The 20,759-nt window shown below is 41.3% G+C and overlaps 1 protein-coding gene across 26 annotated transcripts in view; it reads right to left on the reverse strand.

The window, feature by feature from the left end:
• ICA1 (islet cell autoantigen 1) overlaps nt 1–20,759 on the reverse strand; it is a 150,894-nt gene that overhangs the window by 18,980 nt on the left and 111,155 nt on the right. For 25 of the 26 annotated variants that reach the window (XM_070046368.1, XM_070046357.1, XM_070046373.1 and 22 more), the window contains 3 exons: nt 9,311–9,408; nt 6,990–7,042; nt 4,113–4,145 (listed from right to left, as the gene is read on the reverse strand). In XM_070046368.1, the coding sequence (XP_069902469.1) occupies nt 4,113–4,145; nt 6,990–7,042; nt 9,311–9,408 (184 nt within the window). The remainder of the gene's footprint in view (nt 1–4,112; nt 4,146–6,989; nt 7,043–9,310; nt 9,409–20,759) is intronic. The other variant, XM_070046354.1, reaches the window with a different exon arrangement.

The raw sequence follows: 20,759 nt of genomic DNA on the forward strand, positions 1-20,759 counted from the left end.
GGCACTCAAAAAATACTTTTTAGGGCTTCCCTGGTGGCGCAGTGGTTGAGAGTCTGCCTGCCGATGCAGGGGACATGGGTTCGTGCCCCGGTCCGGGAAGATCCCACATGCCGTGGAGCGGCTGGGCCCGTGAGCCATGGCCGCTGAGCCTGTGCGTCTGGAGCCTGTGCTCCGCAACGGGAAAAAGCCACAGCGGTGAGAGGCCCACGTACCACAAAAACAAAACAAAACAAAACAAAACAAAACGAATACTTTTTGATGAGCCTGCTCCTCCATTGTAGCATTAGAGCTTAACAAGCAAGCAGTATTACTGGAAAACTTGATACCTGGAGCAGGGGTAAAGCTACATAGAACACTACAGACTATAAGGTGATCCAATAAGAACAGTATTTGGTTTTAAGGTACACCATTATCTCATGAAAGGAACCAAGCCAGCAGTTTTCTCCCTAGGAGACTGAGGGAGATAGGGAGAAGGGAAAGTTTATGAGAAAAGATAATGAGCTTTGTGTTTGACACATGGCTGTGAGGAAGCAATGGGACCCCTAGTTAGCTACATATATATATATATATATAGGTAAGTACAGGAGACAGTTCTGAATGACTGGGCAGGACCTGGGTGCAGGGACAGAAATGCATATTACTGCTCCAGGCTAAAGCTTCTCACCCAGACATATGGGAGCTAGTGAGTGAGTGTCTCAGTCATTTGCTATTGGCCAGAATTTAGAATCGCAAATCTGGAGATAGAAACCGAGGAAGCAGCCAAAGACAAACATTTCCATTGTAATATGAACAATCAAACCATTTTAAAATTGGTCCAGTTAGTCCTGTCCTAGAGAGGGATATTTTGGATAAGGCCGAGTTAGGAGATTTAGGTGAGCTGAATTCATGTAACTCTCTTCTGCTTTATCCCACCACTTTCTGTTCAGTTATCTGAGAGTTATTTTTCTTGGCCCAACTTTGAGGAACACAAGGCTTTACATGTTATAACTTGTGAATTGAGACTAAGGACTGTCACATGTGGTCACAAGGTGATTTCAGAGCCACTTTCAAGTACCTCAAAATGTCACTCAGTTTCTTTTTCATTTAAAATGTTTGTATAAACTGGCCAAATACTGGTTTTCCATTACCTTATCTATTTAGTAGGAGAAAACACATTTCATTATGACACTGAGTCGGAGTGATTTTCTGGGCCACGGCTCCTGAAGAATTGTGTCCTTGCTGTAGACAGAAGCGGTCTGCTCTCTGATAACACTGTACCAGGGCTTAGCCATGACTTGTCCAACAGAATCACCACTGGGGGTGAACCAGCCTCCAAGCAGCAGGGTGCTAGAGCTTACAGCTCCCCCAGCCCTATAAAGTCAGCCATCCCTGGATTAAGCTCTTTTTATTTGTTGATTGTTTAATGTCTTACATATTATAATCAGTATTTTAATTCAGGATTTGGGCCTTCTGGCAGTTTTCCGAAGGGCACACATTTGGAAGTCAACTAATTAAGAGTATTCTTTTCTTCCATCACCGCAAGTTCTCTGTACACCGAGAGAATATTTTTATACTCGTGGCCATGTTAATTTTTAAGCTGATGCTACCCCTGGGGCTGCGGACGCATAAGAGGCAGATAGAGGGAAAGCACGGCTGGTGACTCGGGGGGGGGGGCTTTGTGGGTTGGCAGAGATAAAGGGAAAGGAGAAATTATGTGACACTGCATTTAACCAAGAAAATTTGTAAATCAATTTTTCTGCCTGAGAACAAGTACACATTTTGAGGAAGAGCACATTCATCTCTTTATCTTCCGAATTAAGTCGAGTGCTCAAAAAAAAAAAAGTATATGAGCCACAATTCTAGGAAACAAAGATTGTAACTACAAACCAATGAGGTGTTTTAAGTAAGGAGAAAGATATCAATCTTATTCCAACATATCTTGGCACATGTGTTAGAAGAAGCTCATGAAAGTAAGCCTGTATCTTGGGCAGTTAGCATTTCTGACTTAATTCTGTGAAGAAAGGCATGGCTACTGGGTTAGTGTTGTACCACTATAACCAAGTTTAAAAAGTCAAAAACCAAAACCAAGAAACTTTTTTTTGGAAGAAGCAGGGAAACACGAGACTATAGACTCAAATGTGCTTGTGTCTGTGTAAAGAAACACTGGAGGGATGCACTAAGGGATGGGAATGTTGGAATAGAGAGGAGAGTGGGCAGCAGCAATGGGAGTGAGAGGTTTGCTTTTGTTTTTTTTACTGTATACGTTTATATCATTTTGATTTTTGCACCAACGTGAATATACCACCTACTCAAAAATTATGTTTATTAAAATAATGAAATTAGATAGGAGATAATAAAAGCAAAGAGCAAACTATATAAATAAGAGGTTGGGAATAGGATAAATCATATTCCTATCAAAATAAATTGAAGCTTATGTATAATTATAAATAATCTGTTAAATGTTAAGACTTGCTAAAACTAGGTGGTGGGTACCTATTACTTGTTACATTATTATCCTTATCTCACCTTTGTAAGACTGAAATATTTTCCCCCTCCAAACAATAATTTGTTTAAAAGCACTTTAATTTCATCAAAATATTCTATCCTTAAGCCAAGGGAGAAACATTCTTATGAAAATATAGGCCATGTGATGGCAATCTGCATTAATTATTTGCTTTTTTACTTTCATACCCTGGTGTGATTTCAGTATTTACAAATAAGTAGACATTCTGATAAATATGCATGGACATTCATGAAATACTGCACAGTGTGTTGCCTAGAATGAAAAATTAGTAAGGAAAGTGGGTTTCTGCCCTCAAGTTTATATGCCTTAGCCTTGGAAACTTTTTTTTTTTTTTTTTAAAGCCTTGGAAACTTAGTGCTAGAGTTGTGATGCCTTTCCAATTTTGAAAAAAACTTTAACCAACGTCCTGTTTTCCAGAGTTTCTCCTCTCACACTCTGGGAATTAAATCCAAATCAAGCAAAGACTGAGTAGAGAAAATCATCAGCCCTAGGTAACTGGGGCTGGCAGGATGACCTTGCCCCACTTCTAGTCCTGTAAGAAACCTGTAAGACCAGGGCAGACGGTATGCCAGCCACCCAGGGCAAGGGATGCTCTAGAATTTGGCTGAGAATCTCAGGGGTAGGATGGAAAGCAAAGGCTATGACCAAGCTGAACACACTCAATTTCTTGGGATTGCTTAAGACTAGGCATGTCTCATCCAAATCCATAGTTCTGGAATCTCTTGTGGGGGGTTATTTAGTAAATGATTTTAGGTCTGGTGAACTTGGGTGTGGGACCTGGCCAGGCAAGCTTTCCCTGTGCATTTAACTAAGGTTCAATGAAGATAAGCACAGTACATCAGCAGGGCAACATTTCTTTCTTTCTTGTTTTTTTAATTAGATTTTTCTTTTTTTTTGAAAATTGCCTAAATGCATAATTTATAATCTATTTATTGATTTTAAAAAATTTATCTATTTTTGGCCACACTATGCGCGGCACGTGGGATCTTAGTTCCCCAACCAGGGATCAAACCCGCAACCCCTGTAGTGGAAGTGCAGAGTCTTAACCACTGGACTGCCAGGGAAGTCCCAGCAGGGCAACATTTCTAGTCCTACCATCTCTGCTTACCGTTTGGAGAGTGTCCCTGTGTCAGAGACGATGAAAGACCCTTTGCATACTTGATCTCCAATCCTGGCAATAACCCAGCAAGACTGTTGCTACTGGCTCCAATTTACAAATGAGAACAACTGAGGCTAAAAGAGTTTAAGTATGAAGCAAGTTACTTAAGGCCATAGAGATCATTTCTAGGAGAACCATATCTAAATTCAGGTCTGTCTGATTCTGAAAGCCATGTTTTTTTTCTACTCCAGCATTCAACCTCTGACATAATAGCTTTTAGCTTTAGTAGTTTGAACATTATGCAATTACACTAAAGATGACAGATCTACACATACTATTTGTGCTTGAGCATATCTGAAGTCACTTATAAAGACAAATGACAGTCACCTAAAAACAATTGCTTGGGAATGCAAAGCTATTCAAAAGATAAAAATTACATTTTCCTGCATGTAACAACAGTATTTAAAATATTAAACAAATTATAACCCCAAAGAAATGCATAAATCTTACCACCTTCCTCGAGTTTCATGTCTAATAGTTCATCTATAGGTTCATTAGAGGAGAAGAAAGAAAAGAAAATTGAGTCATTTTCATCTTGTAAGGAGTTTGAGTCAAATTACTAAAATTGAGTTGTTTTCCTTAATCTAGACTACCTGAGCATGCATTATGTATAGAGCTTTTGTCTAAGGCAGATAAAACACTTTTTCCATCTTCAGCTGTAAATATAACACATGCATTTGGTTATCACCGATTCAGAAAGGTGTGTGTGTTCATATACTAACGCTAAGGTAAATACATGGCTTCAGGAAGAAATAGTATCCACAAACTCACTCACACAGAAGCAGAGGTCCTCAGATGATAATTTACCCAAGCTGCTGGCTCTCAATGAATGCTGAGTTAACAGCCCTGAATCCTTGTTTTGTTTGGTAGAAAACTATATGACACTGATCAACAATTCTCCTTCTACGGACAAATGTGTGACTTAAGTACCAGAAGATCGAGTGACGGTGAGCTAAGGAACCTCAGCCACGTGGGCCTGGCTAAAATAAAAGGGCAGATTACGGGTGAAAGAAGCCAACCTGTAAAGGCGACATTCAGCGTGATTCCAACTATATGACACTCTGGAAAAAGCAAAACTATGGAGACAATAAAAAGATCAGTGGTTGCTAGGAGTTTGGGGGAGGGAAAGTTGAATAGGTGAAGCAACGGGGGATTTTTAGGACAGTGAAAGTACTCTGCATGTGGTGGATACATGGCATTAAACATTTGTGAAAACCTACAGACTGTACAACATCTAATGGAAACTATGGAATTTGAGAGATAATAATATGTCAGTGTTGGTTCACTGATTGTTTACCCTGGCGGGGGATGTTGCTAGCGGGGGTGGCTATGCATGTGCGGGGGGCAGGGCATATATGGGAACTCTTTGTACCTTCTGCCTGATAAAGTGTGTGCGTGTGCGTGTGTACGCACAATATAACGACCTGAAAACCTGGTTTGCTCATAGGTACATTAGACTTTCTACAGGTCCCAGAATAAAGGACAGATCGCACTTCATTATAATGGATTCCATTCTGTGTATATATAAAATAAGGAAATCAACATTTATGATCTCAAAATATTATGCAGCTACCACAAGCAAGTGAACATACGGCACAGAGAGAAAATCTGATCCCCCTGTACTGTCACATGTTGTATAAATAAACGATCTCTATTGATAATTTGAATAGAAATAGAATCAACTGGAGTTTACATTTTTCCCACAAAACTAAAATTTTTCTATTCGATTACTTAGATTCCCACAGGATTCGTGCTGTCAGCCCTGCATGATCCTGAGGCTGGAGGGTGATACAATACACCCTTACAATATTGTAAGAGTCTCTGACAATACAGTCAGAGACTCTTACATGGCCAGCCTGCCTCTCTGGCTTCTTCTACCACTTACTCCCTCCGTCAACCTCTAGGACATTGTTCCTCTGACCTTCCCCCCGGTCCTCCCTGGCTCATAGTCTTTGCCCAGGCTGTTTCTTTTGCTTTGATAGGTCTTGCAGTAGCCTTGACTTAGCCAGTTCCCCGATGCCCTCGAACAGGTGAAGTCACCCTAACACACAGGCCCATCGCCCTTGCAGCCCACACCCAAGTTGGAGTTGCCCAGTTACTTGTGTAATTGTTAGGTTACCACCTGCTTCCCCTTTTGACTGTAAGCCCCATCCTGGAAGGGTCCATCACCATGGGCCCAGAGCCCTGTGCTGTGTCCGCCACAGAGGTGGCTCTCAATTAACATCCGCTGAACAAATGAACAAGTACGTGAGTAAGTGAAGGCATACAAGCACGAAGGGATGACACGAAGCCAAGCTGTAGAGGCAAAAAAGTGGTAGTTTTTTTTTTTTCCCTGTTGAAAGACAGATGGGGGAAAAGCAAAGGAAGCAGTAAATGGGAGAAGAATAAAGTAGGTGATGTGGTTGGCAAAGTAGGAAGGAAGACAGAGTGTGAAGGGAAGAGATGGAAGAGAGGGGGAGTTCTAGGGTATAATCTGCCCCCTCCTGTCTCCTGGAAAGGCTGCCCCAGCAAAGGGCAGAGGCAGATACATTCCGAGAGGGCCAGGCTGAACAGGCGGTTGGGGTAATTTTAGTTCTCTTCCTATTACCTATAAAACTTTCCCCTGCATCTCCAAGAATTTGAGTCCCAGTGAAAGGCTCAGCTTTCCATCCTGAGTTCTGTCACACTTTACCCTACCCCATGCTCCTCATGCGAGAACGCACCAGTGAATGAATGGGCTGTAATAGCAGAAGGCAGGAATAGTTGACAAGCCCTTCAAAGCACACTGTCTGGTCCACCAGTGCTCTGATCCCTCTTCCGACCACACGAGGGTCAGTACGCCAGAGGGATCTGGTGCCACTCAGTACTGAGCAGGCCCAGGAACCACCTGGAAGAGCAGTGTCTGAGCTCTCCCATCTGTTCCCAACCATGACCAATACACACCCCATGACACAGCCAAAATCGAACTCTCCTGATGTCATCATGTAATCTCTTTGCAACCACCTCTACAGCCCAAATGGCAGTTACAACTCGTAATGGTAATAGCAGAAATGTTATCACCTGTTGTAAAAGAAATAGTATCAATAGTGATGCTCCCCTGACAGGCTGCTGCTGAAATGACTAATGATGCTGTTTTCTAGTTCAAAATATACAACCTCTCTCAATAACGCTATAGGGTCAACAGCACTGATATTTGAAAATTTAAAACTTAAATGATAGGAAGCAAATTAATATAGAATTTTCTCAATTGGAAAAAAAGGTCTAGAAGAAGTTTACCGAAAAAGAAAATGAGCTGGCTGTTGTGCAGCAGTATTTCAGAAGCAATTCTAAATAAAAATCGAAACTTACTCTTAAAACTAGAGGATTCCTTGTGCTGGTTTTCATCCTCTAATGAAATTAACCTTAAAATTAAAAAACAAAGTTTAGTAATGTTGTTCTGAAAATGTTATACTTATGATAGAGCCAGATTTTCTGTACAATATCTATTACTGTACGTACACACACACACAATATGAACATACAGTCATTTACATGCTATATATTTTTGGAAGAAGAAATAAATTTGCTGGCTTTCTTCTGTCCCTGTACTAAAACTGGTTAGTAGTATCTTAATGTCTGAATTTAGTTTCATGCCAAGGCACATATTCTGTAAATATCTAGGTGGGCAGTTATGTATAACAAAGATAGATACTTACAGTTATCACTTTAAAAACATAGTTAAAAAACTGATGGACAAGCAGGTGTTTATTCTGATTCGTGGTGTTCCAGGAGAGGATACCTCAGGAGGTTAGCTAAATTACATAAGGCTGAAAGCAGGATCATTCTCAAATCCACAAGACTGTTGCCTACTGAACTCTCACTATTCATGGGTAAGATGATGGCACAGATACATCACCACCCTGAGATTCAGCTGGTGCCTCTGAATCCCCCTCCTAGCAAAGTGGTTCACTTTACCTGCCATTTCTGAACAAAATTCTTATTAAATTTCATTGTCATTTAAACTAGTTACTTTTATACTTTTTGAGCTTTAAAAAAGGAAGTAATAAAAATAATGAAGAAATATGAAATTAATTAAAACTAATCACCCAAAACTAATCTTCGGTAGTTCCTCTCTAAGTAAAAGTTAATGCTTTACTTTGATTGCAGTAACATATATGGTGAAAAAAAGGCACCAGAACTCACTCCAGGCCCTGCCTCTTACTATACTAGGGGCCATGGGCAGTCCCTTAACCTCTCTGAGCCCCACTTCCATTATTAACACAACAGGGAAATGCCTATGTTAATTACATGGAGGGTCATCATGAGAATGAGTTGAGATAACATGAATAAAGCACCTGGCATTGTGTTTCATACACAGTAGGTGCTCACTAAATGGTAGCTAGCATCACCATTACTAACAGTAATAGGTTAAATTGCTTCCCCCTCATATAGTCAATTGTACTAGATTCAGAGCACATTCTATAGTTGTTCCTACAGTGAAAAATTGTCTTTGTTCTGCACTAAAGAAATTTTCTAGTATTTGCTTTAAAATTAAAGAAGGCGGGCTTCCCTGGTGGCGCAGTGGTGAGTCCGCCTGCCGATGCAGGGGACACGGGTTCGTGCCCCGGTCCGGGAGGATCCCATGTGCCGCAGAGCGGCTGGGCCCGTGAGCCATGGCCGCTGAGCCTGCGCGTCCGGAGCCTGTGCTCCGCAACGGGAGAGGCCACAACAGTGAGAGGCCCGCGTACCGCAAAAAAATAAAAAAATAAATTAAGTTAAAGAAGGCTACCCTTGGTGGTAAATACTTCCGTCAGACAAAAAAGATATTTAAAACCTGATTTAGAAACACAGTAAAAATGTAAACCTGTTTTAGCACAAGATTGTCATCTAAACTTTTTTGTGTGGAAAAGGAAGAACAAATGGAGGTAAGGTAATCTACTAGGTTAGCCAGCTCAAGATTAACCCCATTCCCACGGGCTATGACATCTCAACAGAAAAAGACATAAGTTCACATGTAAACCTCCTCCTTGCTGTATGAGTTGAGGAATCATGCAGCATATATGTTGAAAAGTTCATCTCAGTGTTTAAAAATGACTGGAGGAGGCTTCTCTGTAAAGAGGCAAGAAATGATGATGGAGAGTCACTTCCTGCGCTCAAAGCTGCTCTCTGCTTCACAGAGGAGGAAACAGAAAGTCTGCACGTAGAAACAAAATGTCAAGACCCAACACTTGTGTATCATAACACCTGAGTACTACATGTGTTGTGAGGTAAGCTAATAAGTTATTTCCTTCTATGAGAGAAAAGCCGGGGATTTCCTATCTAGGACAGGATCTTGTAACTGATGGTGACAAAAGGAATAGATGGGGTGCAGAAATCCCAGAGAGCAGGAAGCTGGGTCTGAGGCCAGGGAGTACTGGGGACCTTTGCCCTCTCTTGCCCCAGCCAACTCCTCACAAGTTGCCCTTCCTAAGACCCCAGAAAGGGGTCTCTTCTTGGGATAAGTGAGTCCCGGCCTAGCAGGAATATGTGAGGGGAGGAGTTTGGCCTCAATTTTAGTACATCTATTCAGAGAAGTGAGGAAGTAAAGCAGTCACCCTGTGTCAGAAACCCTGGCAGACTCGGTCTGCGAGGATGGCGGTGGCCTTACCTGTGGGAAGAAAGGTTTGCCAAGAGAAGGAGCCGTGACTTACTGACTTGGTTCCTCCACTGAGGCCTCTGCACTTTCCTGCTGGGCAATCTTCTTCCTTTCTTCTTTCTCAACCAGCTTTTTCATAGGGTCTTGTAAGCTCTTGATCAGGATAATAGGAAAGAAAACAAAAGACAATGAAAGGTCAATTAAAAACTCAACTGCCACTGGTCCCAGTAATCAAACCCTGAATTAGAGGTTTGGGGAGGTAACCTTGAACCAAACAAGTGGACAGAAAGGAAATGTTGGATGTTCTCAGACCTATCCAAGAAATACTAGCTTATAAAGGAGAGTTGTTTTGCCACTAGATTTATGTTTTTCCCTTTTGTGATAAGTTATTCAAAAGAAGGCCTTTTGGCTATTGCTAACTTTATGTTCCATCTTTAACATGCAGCTAAGATAAACATTCTGTTCTGCTTGCAGCCCACACACTGACAGAGTAGAAGCTTTCTCTCCCCCAAAGATGAGACAATTTTATTTTTAATTTTGTTTGCTATTTTGCAATATAAAACAGCTTATTTTTTAAAAAACAAGAGGAAACAAACCCTTTTTTTTAAAACCCAAAATGGTGACTTAACAAATTCTGACAAGTTAACTCCCACGAGTGGACAGAGCAGGTGCGTCCAAATCTTTGTAGGTTAAAAACGGGTGAGAGTCTTTTTTTGGCACATAATTTCTTTGAGCGACTGTTCTTAAAGTTTATTAAATATTTAAGGAAAGGTGTTTTGTTTTTTTTTTTAAAAAAAGCAAAAAGTCCCAAGGAACTGTACACCAGTGACAAAGCCTGAAAAAGCAAAACATCCCTGTAACAACTGAATAATGAGTTATATACAAAGATCTCCATTTCTGGCCTAATTATAATACAAACAAAAAAGAAATATCTCAAGATACTTATCCTGCTTATATTCTCAGAACTATTAAAGTCCTCATCCTTTGGGTCTTCACCTCTCTGTTCCTGTCTCCTTCCCATCCTTCACTTTTCTAGTATGACACACACACAGAGGAGGCAATAACTTTTCATATGCCAACTTGGACTGATTACTGATGGCTGACCGGAGGGCTGGTTGAAGATGGTCTGAAGGCTGAGTCTTGGCAGTGGAGCTGTGACTGGTTTTGGTGTCTGCCATGGACACTAGATGGACACTGGTGTCACTCTTCCTGCTAGAATAATTTTCCTATAACACCCAGGCCATCATATTACCCTTTTTCTCAAGAACCCATTGTAGTTTCTTATTTCCTTCCATTTCTAGTCTAAACTTCTCTGACCAATTTAAAAGATCTTCTAAAATGTGACCCTATCCTACTCTTCCAGATGCATTCCCGCTAACCTCACATGTCCTTCCGTTCAATTAGGCTTCTCTCCTCACGGTCTCCTGTGTGCTAGCTGCTCCCTTCCTATCTTTGCTCAGTCTGCTGCTTTAACCTAAAAAGCTCTCTCTACCTATCTGTCTATCCTCAAAGTCCTATCAGTCTCTGCAAAGTCCAGACCAGTTACTACCATTTTTCATAAAGCGTCATTCACTGAGCATGCCAAATTCAAGAACGTCCTTCCATCTCCAAACTGCACTTACAGTTTTATTAGTATTTCATTATACATATCCTGTATTATGTTTTGTCTTTTAAAAATATTTTTTAATTAGAAAAGTAATAAAACCACATGTAGAATGTTTGGGAAGTAAAAATTACTCGTAATTCCATTTCCCTAAAATAGTTATTATTTTTATAATATTTCCTTTCTGTTTTTTTTCTTACTCATACGACTTATACAATTGGAATCCTTGTTTGTAGAGTAGATATTTTTATAGAGCATAGATGCCCTCTTAACCAATTTAAGGTATGTAGATATTTCATAATTAAAACAATTTGAGTGCAGAATATAAAGAAGATTTTATATATCTTAAACATTTAATATTGAATTAAAAAAATATAAATGTTTAATTTATATTGCCAATATTCTAAGGTAGGGCTAAATGTTCTCTTTGAATATATGTCCCCTGATTAGGATTCTGATGCATTTTCTTGCTTAAACCACATCCATAAGGCACTGCCATAGTTTTTAATGATTCCCTATTTCTGGACATTTAGATTAGTACACTCAGTCAGCACATCCCAAGGCCAGGGGCTGTTTTGGGTGCTGGGGATACATGGTGCACAAGACAGACAAAATCATAAGCTAGTGATGGATCCAGGCAGAGAACTGATATAGGGGGATAGAAAGTGATTGGGTCATAAGGTAGCAGGTAGCAGGAATGTCCTCTCTTAGAAGTGATATTTCAACTCAGAGCTAAATGGCAGGAAGGAGCCATCCACGTGCAGCTCAGGAGAACCACGGGCCCCAGGTGCAAAGGCCTAGCGGTAGGAACAGCTTGGCTTGTTTCGGCTGTAGAGTAGTGGGTAACGGGACAAGTCTCATGAGACTGGGATAAAGAGGTTAACAGGGGTCACAAAAGGAGAACGTTCCTTTACCCACATTCCTCAATACTTAACATTTTGCCCCCATTAGTTTCCTTATACTCTTTTGCTCTTTCTGTCTCTCTACTGCATGACAACTAAATGGACTCTGTGATCCTTGGCTGGAGGGGGAAATGCTATGAAGGACAGCATTGGAACAAGTGAAGCAATTGGAATATGGACCATAGTCTTGGTGTTCTTCATATATATGTGTGTGTGTGTGTGTGTGTGTGTGTGTGTGTGTGTGTACACCCAAAGGCATCTGGTAAAAGCTGGGCACGTGTGTGTGTGTGTGTGTGTGTGTGTGTGTGTGCATTTTGGAAATGTGCAACCACAAGGAGTAGTTGAACAGATGTCAAGGACTTTCTCTTTTCAACTGAGCTGCCAATCACGGCACTCACACACACACTCATACACACCCCACTTCCAGCAGTTTTATTCTCTAAAGAGTGGTCCAGCCCTGGTCAAAGTGAAGCCAGGAGAATTTCCAGAGAAGGCTCCGCCGGCTCCAAGTCTTGCTTTTAGATTCTGTGACGCTTCGCTCAGGCCTCCTGGTTTGCTCAGTTATCTTCTCTCTGCATTTCCTTTGTATCAATCAGCAGTGGCAGGGCCAGGACAGCTGCTCTCAGCTGGCCATGTCTAGCTGCCACAGTGCTCGCCTAAGCCCCTGAGATGCCCTTGACAGCTCCATGGTTATCATCCCTTCTGTCTCTAGCCTGACCTCCCCTCAGAACCACACTCCAGCAGCTCTCAGACAACCCCTTTGTGATGTAAACCACTTATTCCTTCTTTTCAACCCCTGCTCCTGTTGGGCCATTAGCAGGCACTCAATTGTTGGCCCCCTGTCACCACCATCACAGTTAAGTCACTATTGTGCTTCACCAACAGAATGGCTGCAGTTCCAATTGCTACTTTATTATTAATAATTCCTGTGACAATCACTCCTTCCTTCCTTCTATTACCATTGTCCTTAAAACAATTTTGTTGTTGCCACTCAAGAGAGGTGCTGTGTATGCACCTGTTGGTTGATAAATTAATGTACATAAGGTTAAACTGCAAAAATTAGAGCTCTTTAGCTCAGGAATTCAAAGGCTAGGGAAATAATGTGAAAAGGCTTATAAAATCATAAGCAAAATTAATACTGAGCACATGGGCTTATTTATTAAATATTAGAATTTTGAACTAAGGGGACTCGTGTGTGTGTGTAGGTTGTGTGTGTGTATCTTTACTGAGATATAATTCACATACCACAGAATTCACTCATTTAAAGTGTACAATTCAATGGTTTACAATATAGTCACAGTTGTGTGATCATTAACACAATCAATTTTAGAACATTTTCCGAAGGCGTCTCTTGAAGCAAGAGAGAGTTTTAGATCAAACTAAGCTATATGTTCCTCTACAGAGCAAGGGAAAAAACCCTGCAACACCACATATGGAACTTGTTTCTTACAAAAGATGGTACACATTGAAGATATAAAGAGGCTTAGAGGAACTCTGAAACATTATGGAGGACAAATCATGTCTGCTTTCCTCCTTCAAGATCAGTTCCCGGGTGTGACTGTCAGATACAGGATATTCTACATGGTGAATCACGACGTTTTCCAAGGTTTGATTATAAAGGCCCAACTGGGGGCAGGCGGGTAGAGGTGAATTCTTCAGATTAAAGTCCAAAACTCAGCTGAAAACGCTTAACCCTGTAGCATCCTTAAAAGTCAGAGGTGACAGCATCTTCTGTGTGACGTGAACATCTGCTCAGGCAAAATGAATCTAAGAAGCCTGGCTGACTGTGCAGACAAGGCAGCCATCAGATGGAAGTAGTTTGAATCACTGGCTGATGGAAGCCATGTTCAAATCCATGTCCAGAAATAAAACGTCAAAGCATTCTGTTTCTAAACCCCAAACCTTCTAGGCCCTTCATTAAAATTGCTTGGGAAAATCACTATGAATTAGAAGCAATACAACATCATATAAGACTGAAAGGTTCTCTGTGAAGGAGGGAATGTTTTTAGACCAAGTAACCTTTCTCTGTTAAGGCTGCACTGACATGCTAATAGTTTCCATCAATGCTTAAATGGTTTCAGGAAGCACACACACAATATGTAAGATCAGCGTGACAGAGGAAACTTACAGACCGAGCTTGCAAAAGTGTCTTAGAAAGGAAACAGCTTAATATAATAAAGGGAGTTACTACTTCCTGTATTAGGAAAATAAAAGCAACAGCAACATTCATCTGAATGAAAGCAAAACTACTCAGCAAAACAAATTTCACAGGCAAAAGAACAGCAATCAGCCCTCATCTAACGACCTAAATTTAATGTTTAACTTTGACAACTGGGTAACGTTTCCTCTAATCTTATTACTTTTAATTTTCTTAGGCTACTTCCCATTAATTACACGATATGTATATAAAGGTGCCAAATAATTGTTTATAAAAGGAAATAAAAGTGCTCAAAATAGCACGGCATGGTTAAAAGATGCTGAACTCAGTTGGGTTTGTGTATATTTGTGATTTTATAATTAGTAGCACATGAGGAATAAAAAGCAGAGGCCATGATGATGTGTATGAGCCACATAATTTATGGACATTTAGCTCACATGTCCTCCCCACCCATGCAGCTATAAATTTATAAAGGCACTGTACAAGGAACACAAATTAATCTAGGACCAGAAGGTACTCTTGAATTCTACTGTAGAACAAAAAAGTTAAACAGTAAAACTACAGAAAAATAAACACAATCTATTCTTTAAAATAAGATGGAGACTTCCCTGGTGGTGCAGTGGTTAAGAATTCGACTCCCAGTGCAGGGGATGCGGCTTCGATCCCTGGTCAGGGAACTAGATCCTACACGCATGCCGCAACTATGAATTCGCATGCCACAACTAAGACCCGGCACAACAACAACAACAACAAAAAAGATGGAAAATTAGTACTGGGAAGGCATCATAGTGTACTAGAAAGAGATGGACTTCGGAAATAGTTCACGTAGTGCTGTGCCCTGGTAAAGGGTCTTCACCCCCGGGAGCCTCTCTTTACCCATCAGAACAAAGGAGACAAGTAAACCATCCTTGGGACATTGTGAGGATTAACTGAGATAATGTCTTTGCAGAGTACCAAGCTCATAGTAAGCACTCAAAACGTACTTTCTTATCAATGACTTTTAAAGATCTAAAAGGAATTAGATGTCTTAAGGGCTCATTTTGTGTTACGTACCGCATTCCATGTTTCATACATCTCTCAAAACCCAGATAAACACTGTCCTTCCGATTTCCTGACATGGACATGGAGATCAGGGGAGGTGAAGTAATTTGCTTAAGGCCATTCAACCATTAACAAGGAGAAGAAACATTTAAATCCAGGTCTTTACAATTCTACAACTAGTTAAGAAACTGTATTGAATAACCAGGCCAAGAATATCTACAGAACTCCCCTTTCATATGAAGTACCAAGGAGATGGAGAGGGCTTCATTTCAAATTCTAAAGGAAGGGCCATGGTATTCGAAGACTGACATATACAGGATGCTTTTCGCCTTCAAGCAAATACTTGGAGGATATGGGGAGGGGGAAGGGTGAGCTGTGACAGGGCGAGAGAGAGGCATGGACACATACACACTACCAAACGTAAGGTAGATAGCTAGTGGGAAGCAGCCGCATAGCACAGGGAGATCAGCTCGGTGCTTTGTGACCACCTAGAGGGGTGGGATAGGGAGGGTGGGAGGGAGGGAGACGCAAGAGGGAAGAGATATGGCAACATATGTATAACTGATTCACTTTGTTATAAAGCAGAAACGAACACACCATTGTAAAGCAATTATACCCCAATAAAGATGTTAAAAATAAATAAATAAATAAAACAGCCAGGACATGGAAAAAAATACTTTAAAGTGCTATTTTTAATTGAAAATTTATAGCTGTACTTTTTTTTTTTTTTTTTTGTGGTATGCGGGCCTCTCACCGCTGTGGCCTCTCCCGCTGCAGAGCACAGGCTCCGGAAGTGCAGGTTCAGCGGCCATGGCTCACGGGCCCAGCCGCTCCACGGCATGCGGGATCCTCCCGGACCGGGGCACGAACCCGTGTCCCCTGCATCGGCAGGCGGACTCCCAACCACTGCGCCACCAGGGAAGCCCTATAGCTGTACTTTTTAAAGGTGGCGATTCTGCTTTCTCTACCCTCCTGCCTCACAGCCAGAACACCACCTGAAAGAAGTGCTACAAGGCAGAGTGAAAGAAGCATAAGCATCCCTGTTTCCAGATCTACCATGTACTGGGCATGTGTCCTTGGGCAAATTACTAGACCTTTCTGAGCTTCAGTTTCCTCATTTGAAACATGGAAACAAGAACAAGTATGCCCACTTCCCCAAGGCTACTTTGAGGATTAACTAAAATATATGCACTTTCTATATGTCAATGCTGAACCTAACGTATTATTCATTATAAGACCCAACCTTGGTACATTAGAGTCCCACGTACCATGACAAATTCTTCTAGACATTATTGCACTTCACCCTTAGCAGAACGCCTGGCATAAAGTAACTACGCACACAATGCTAATATTTTTTCCTTTTCCCTCAAGGAAGAGGTGGAAAATAAGAAGAGGTGGTGAGGAGAGAAGCATCTTACTGTTGTGAACAGGGCCTGGGCTACCAGCTGCCCTGAAGAACCAATGTCAGTCATCAAGGATGAATGGATGACCAGCCACGCTTGGGTGTGTCCCCATCCAATCTGAAATACCTCAGATTTCAGTGGTAGCCACGGTCAGTCTCTCTACCGCTCCTCTCCCAGTGACCTGGATGCAGCCCAGTTTGCTGTTGGCAATGATCTGTCCTTCCGAGCAGCTTGGGGAAAAACATCATTCTGCTAAATGCTGTGTAAAGTAAAGACACTGAGAAAAAACTTGAAAGTCTAAAAGGATATTCTGGATGTTCACCATGAGTAATTGCCATGTTGGGACTGGCAACTAAAATTGCATTGCAGGGATATTTACCCAATTTTCATAAAAACTATTATGGCTTTATTTTCAAAGCAAGTAACTACAGAGCCATGTGGCTTGTCGGTAAATGTTCAAGTGATTAACTGAGAAATGGGGTGGGTGGAAGAAGGCTGTGAGGCATACGAATTTGAGAAAAACAAAATTTAGAAAGAGATGTTTTTTGAACTGTTAGAGCTAAAAGCATTTGAGTCTGTAGAATGATGTTCCATATAACAGTGCTAAGTCCTAGACCCCAGGAGAGAGAGGAGGGAACAGTGGCACATCCATTTCGATGGTTATTTTTGAACATGCACAGTTAGGTTTTCAAATTCAGGTTTCCTTAGAGTTAAAATCTTGGCACAGACCAAGAGCCACTTGCAAAGCCAAAGCGCATTTTTTAGAATTAGCCCTGTTACAGGGGTGGGACACCCTCTTGCTTTTCTGGGGTGCAGGCCGGCCCTGCCCTCTCCTATCCCTGGTGGGAATGACCTGAGCCCAGACCAGGGTCTGCAGGGCAGAAAGGCTGCCAGAGCGTCTGGGGGAGCAGGGAGGGAGGAGGTTGGGTTTCCCTGGGCAAGGTTAGTGAGACCTCCTATTCCACTGCCATAAAGTCTTGCCTGTGCAAAACTAATAACCTAGGGTGAAAATGGTGCCTAAGAAAGTAACTGAAGCTGGGCTCCAGAACCTGACAACCACAACAAAACCTTCTGTATCGATACCGCCAATGGCTGTCTTCTGGATCCACTAACAGAATGTTTAGTAAGTCCATCCCTCCCCATGGAGCACCAAGGCTGCCACAGTCACAACCACCACCACCACATGGCTGGGCAGTGACAGAGCTAGACTCAGAGCCAGATCTGGCTGGCTCCAGGGCTTGTGCTCCCACATGCTTTGATTTATCCCATAACCAGAGTCAAAAACCGGCTTTCCTCCCCACGACACTGCAGTGGGGCACATCACAGGACTACACTCAGCTACTGACCACTGCCATTCAATATAGGTCCTCATCTCTTCACAAATACCAGTGCAGAAGGACATGCCTTCCCTTCAACCAGCTCCCAGGGAGCGTGTCCACGTCTTCAAAGGGCCCAATGCTCACTTCTCTATAAAGACATCCAACTCAGCGCATGTGCCAGCACGTCAGATAGGGGAGAAAAGGCCACTGGTACAAACAGAATTTTAGATTTTCCAATGAAAAGCCACTTGACTCCTGAGGGCTATTTTTTTTTTCTGTTGCCTGTTCTGGATATGTGGAGAAATGTGTAAGTAAGTGACATCCTGAAAGGATGAAGCAAACATGACCACATTTGAAGGCTGGTAATTTAAGACAGGTACTGCTTTCCTATAGACAGCATTTCTTTTAGTTTTCTTCCAAAAAAAAAAAAATGTTTTAAACTCTTAGTCTAAATGACTTTCTCTAAAAAAGCTTTCAAGATAGGGCTAGTCACATTCTGTTCCTATCCCCATGACTTGATAATTTCTACCATGTAAAAGACATTCCCGAATGATGTGGAATCAGTATAAAATTAACACACTAATGATAATTCATGCAAAAGTATATGTTAGTAGCATTGCAATGAACCAATAAATATTTATTGCTTGAAAATATGAGATTAGGGAATTGCTTCTTTTATGGGAAACCACTCAAAAGATAGTCTTTCAACTTTCAACTTGAGCTGTTACAATTATTAGATTAACAATTTTTTTGTTAACTTTAAATTTCAAGGCTAAATTTTCCATAAAGTTAAAATGCTACAAAAATGTATTTATCATGAAATCAGAATGATGAAGGAATATGCCAATAAATGTAGAATCAATATAGTCAGGCCTGAATAAAAACGTAATAGCTGTTGTCACATAAAATAGTACCACAAAATATTCCTAAAATGTCAAAATCGTCACTTGGAAAAATTTCAAGTTGTGTGAGGTGAAGACTCAATTCACTTTTCTAATAAAAATATTATACAAGAAAGAATTACACATATTTTCTAGAGAAAGGCTCATTAGAAATAAAACGAACTTCTGGGACACGAGTTACATCTCTGTAATTCTGCAGCAAAAGACTCTTCCCTCCAAACAGGATGCACTGAGTGTTTAACACATTAATTATCATCCTTCATCAAGCATAAAACTAACAGTCAGGAAATACAGCTGCAATAGCACAATTATCAACACACTCAGACTACGCCCCACAGCAAAGAAAGCAAATGGGTTGCTTTTCATTAACAGAGCTTGGCACACCTCCCCAAAGACAATGTTTTCTTTCCAGCCAGCATCCCAAAAGGCATTTAAGGGGCTATTTGCTTAGGTAAATCCAAAGAACAAGTACACCATGAAAATATTTAATTAAATTTCAAAATATTCATTATTGATATACAGTGCCACTCATATATATACATATGTGTGTACACATATGTATACCTATATGTATTGAAAGATGATTTGATCAAGCCAAAATCTTTTATATAAAAGGCTTGTATTTTTAAAACATTATTAGTGCAAGAGGGTTGGTAAGTAAGGTTATAGTCCATGCTTGACTGTGATATATAAGGTATTCATGGTTTTCGTTCTCATAGTTTGTGGCATACAGTATGATATGCAACGCGCCTCCATCTGTGCAGTAATGGGCTGGGTGATAACAGTGTTCTATGACACGGGTTTGAGTCCATATAAAGAAAGTAATTAGCTACTAGCTTCAGATTCTAATATAACATGTCATCACTGAAAGCCTAGATGAATAGCATTCTAAAGAGATAATAAAAGCATAGTTTATTTGGTTTACTTCTGGACACTTAACATCCTTAACATTATTATAATCTTATTACACCTTAACAGATGTATTATTACTCCTACCGAATTTATATTACAATTGAACTATAAACTGTTCCTTAAACCATAATTTAAGGAAGGCTTGGGGGATGTAAAAGGCAATGGGTAGGGGCTTCCCTGGTGGCGCAGTGGTTGAAGAGTCTGCCTGCCGATGCAGGGGACACGGGTTCATGCCCCGGTCTGGGAAGATCCCACATGCCGCGGAGCGGCTGGGCCCGTGAGCCATGGCCGCTGGGCCTGCGCATCCGGAGCCGGTGCTCCGCAACGGGAGAGGCCACAACAGTGAGACGCCCGCGTACCGAAAAAAAAAAAAAAAAAAGGCAGTGGGTAATCATCTGCCCCAAATATTTGGAATTATATCTGAAGCACTGCCATCAAACTTTCACTAAATTCCCTGCCCAGAAAGCCTCTAGCATAATCAGCTTGGTCCTCTCTGCAGGAAAAACATCACAGCAAAATTTAAGGAGTCATATTTTCCTCAGCACAGAAGGCCAGGGATACACATAGGATTCTTCTATGCTTGTGGCACAACTTCAATTTCATGATTTTATACTGTACTTTATATGCAATTAACTCAAATCTGAACCTCTTTAAAACTGTATCTGAGATAGGCATTATCTCATCTTCCATCTGGCCAACTTGTGTTATGTACAGTTGTCTTTCAAATGACTGATAACCTTTGTATTCATTATAATATAAACTCTGACACACATTTATGCCCTAAAACCTAACACTTGCTGCCTTACCAAAGGTTAATCCATGGGATTCTGCTCAGGCCTGTGTAAGAAATGTGAGTAGTGTGAGTTATAATAATTTTAATCAATCTGCCTTGGTCGGGATAGCTGCTTCCTAAGGCGCCGAAAGCAGCAGTAAATCACAGAGAAGGCATGCAGTCCTTACCAACAGCTGTAACATAGCCAGTGTGATAAGGAAGGCTGCGGGTTCGCTGTGTGCGGAACATCTGGCTGGACCAAGGACGATGCACAAGAAATAAAAGGTCCGTCCCCTCAAGTGCTTATAGTTCAACTGTTTACACTATGCAGCATGTCAGCAAGCACCAGAGAAAGAGTAAGTGACCAGCTGACAAGGGGATCAGGAAAAACAAACTCGATGGCCAGGGGATCTGTCTGGGGTCAGGTCAGGTACATAACAAGGTGAGGGGACTGTCCTGCGTTCCTCTTGGGACCTCCAATTAAAGGGTCAT

Source organism: Globicephala melas, chromosome 9, assembly GCF_963455315.2.
Source record: "Globicephala melas chromosome 9, mGloMel1.2, whole genome shotgun sequence".
In the NCBI taxonomy this organism is placed as follows: Eukaryota; Metazoa; Chordata; class Mammalia; order Artiodactyla; family Delphinidae; genus Globicephala; species Globicephala melas.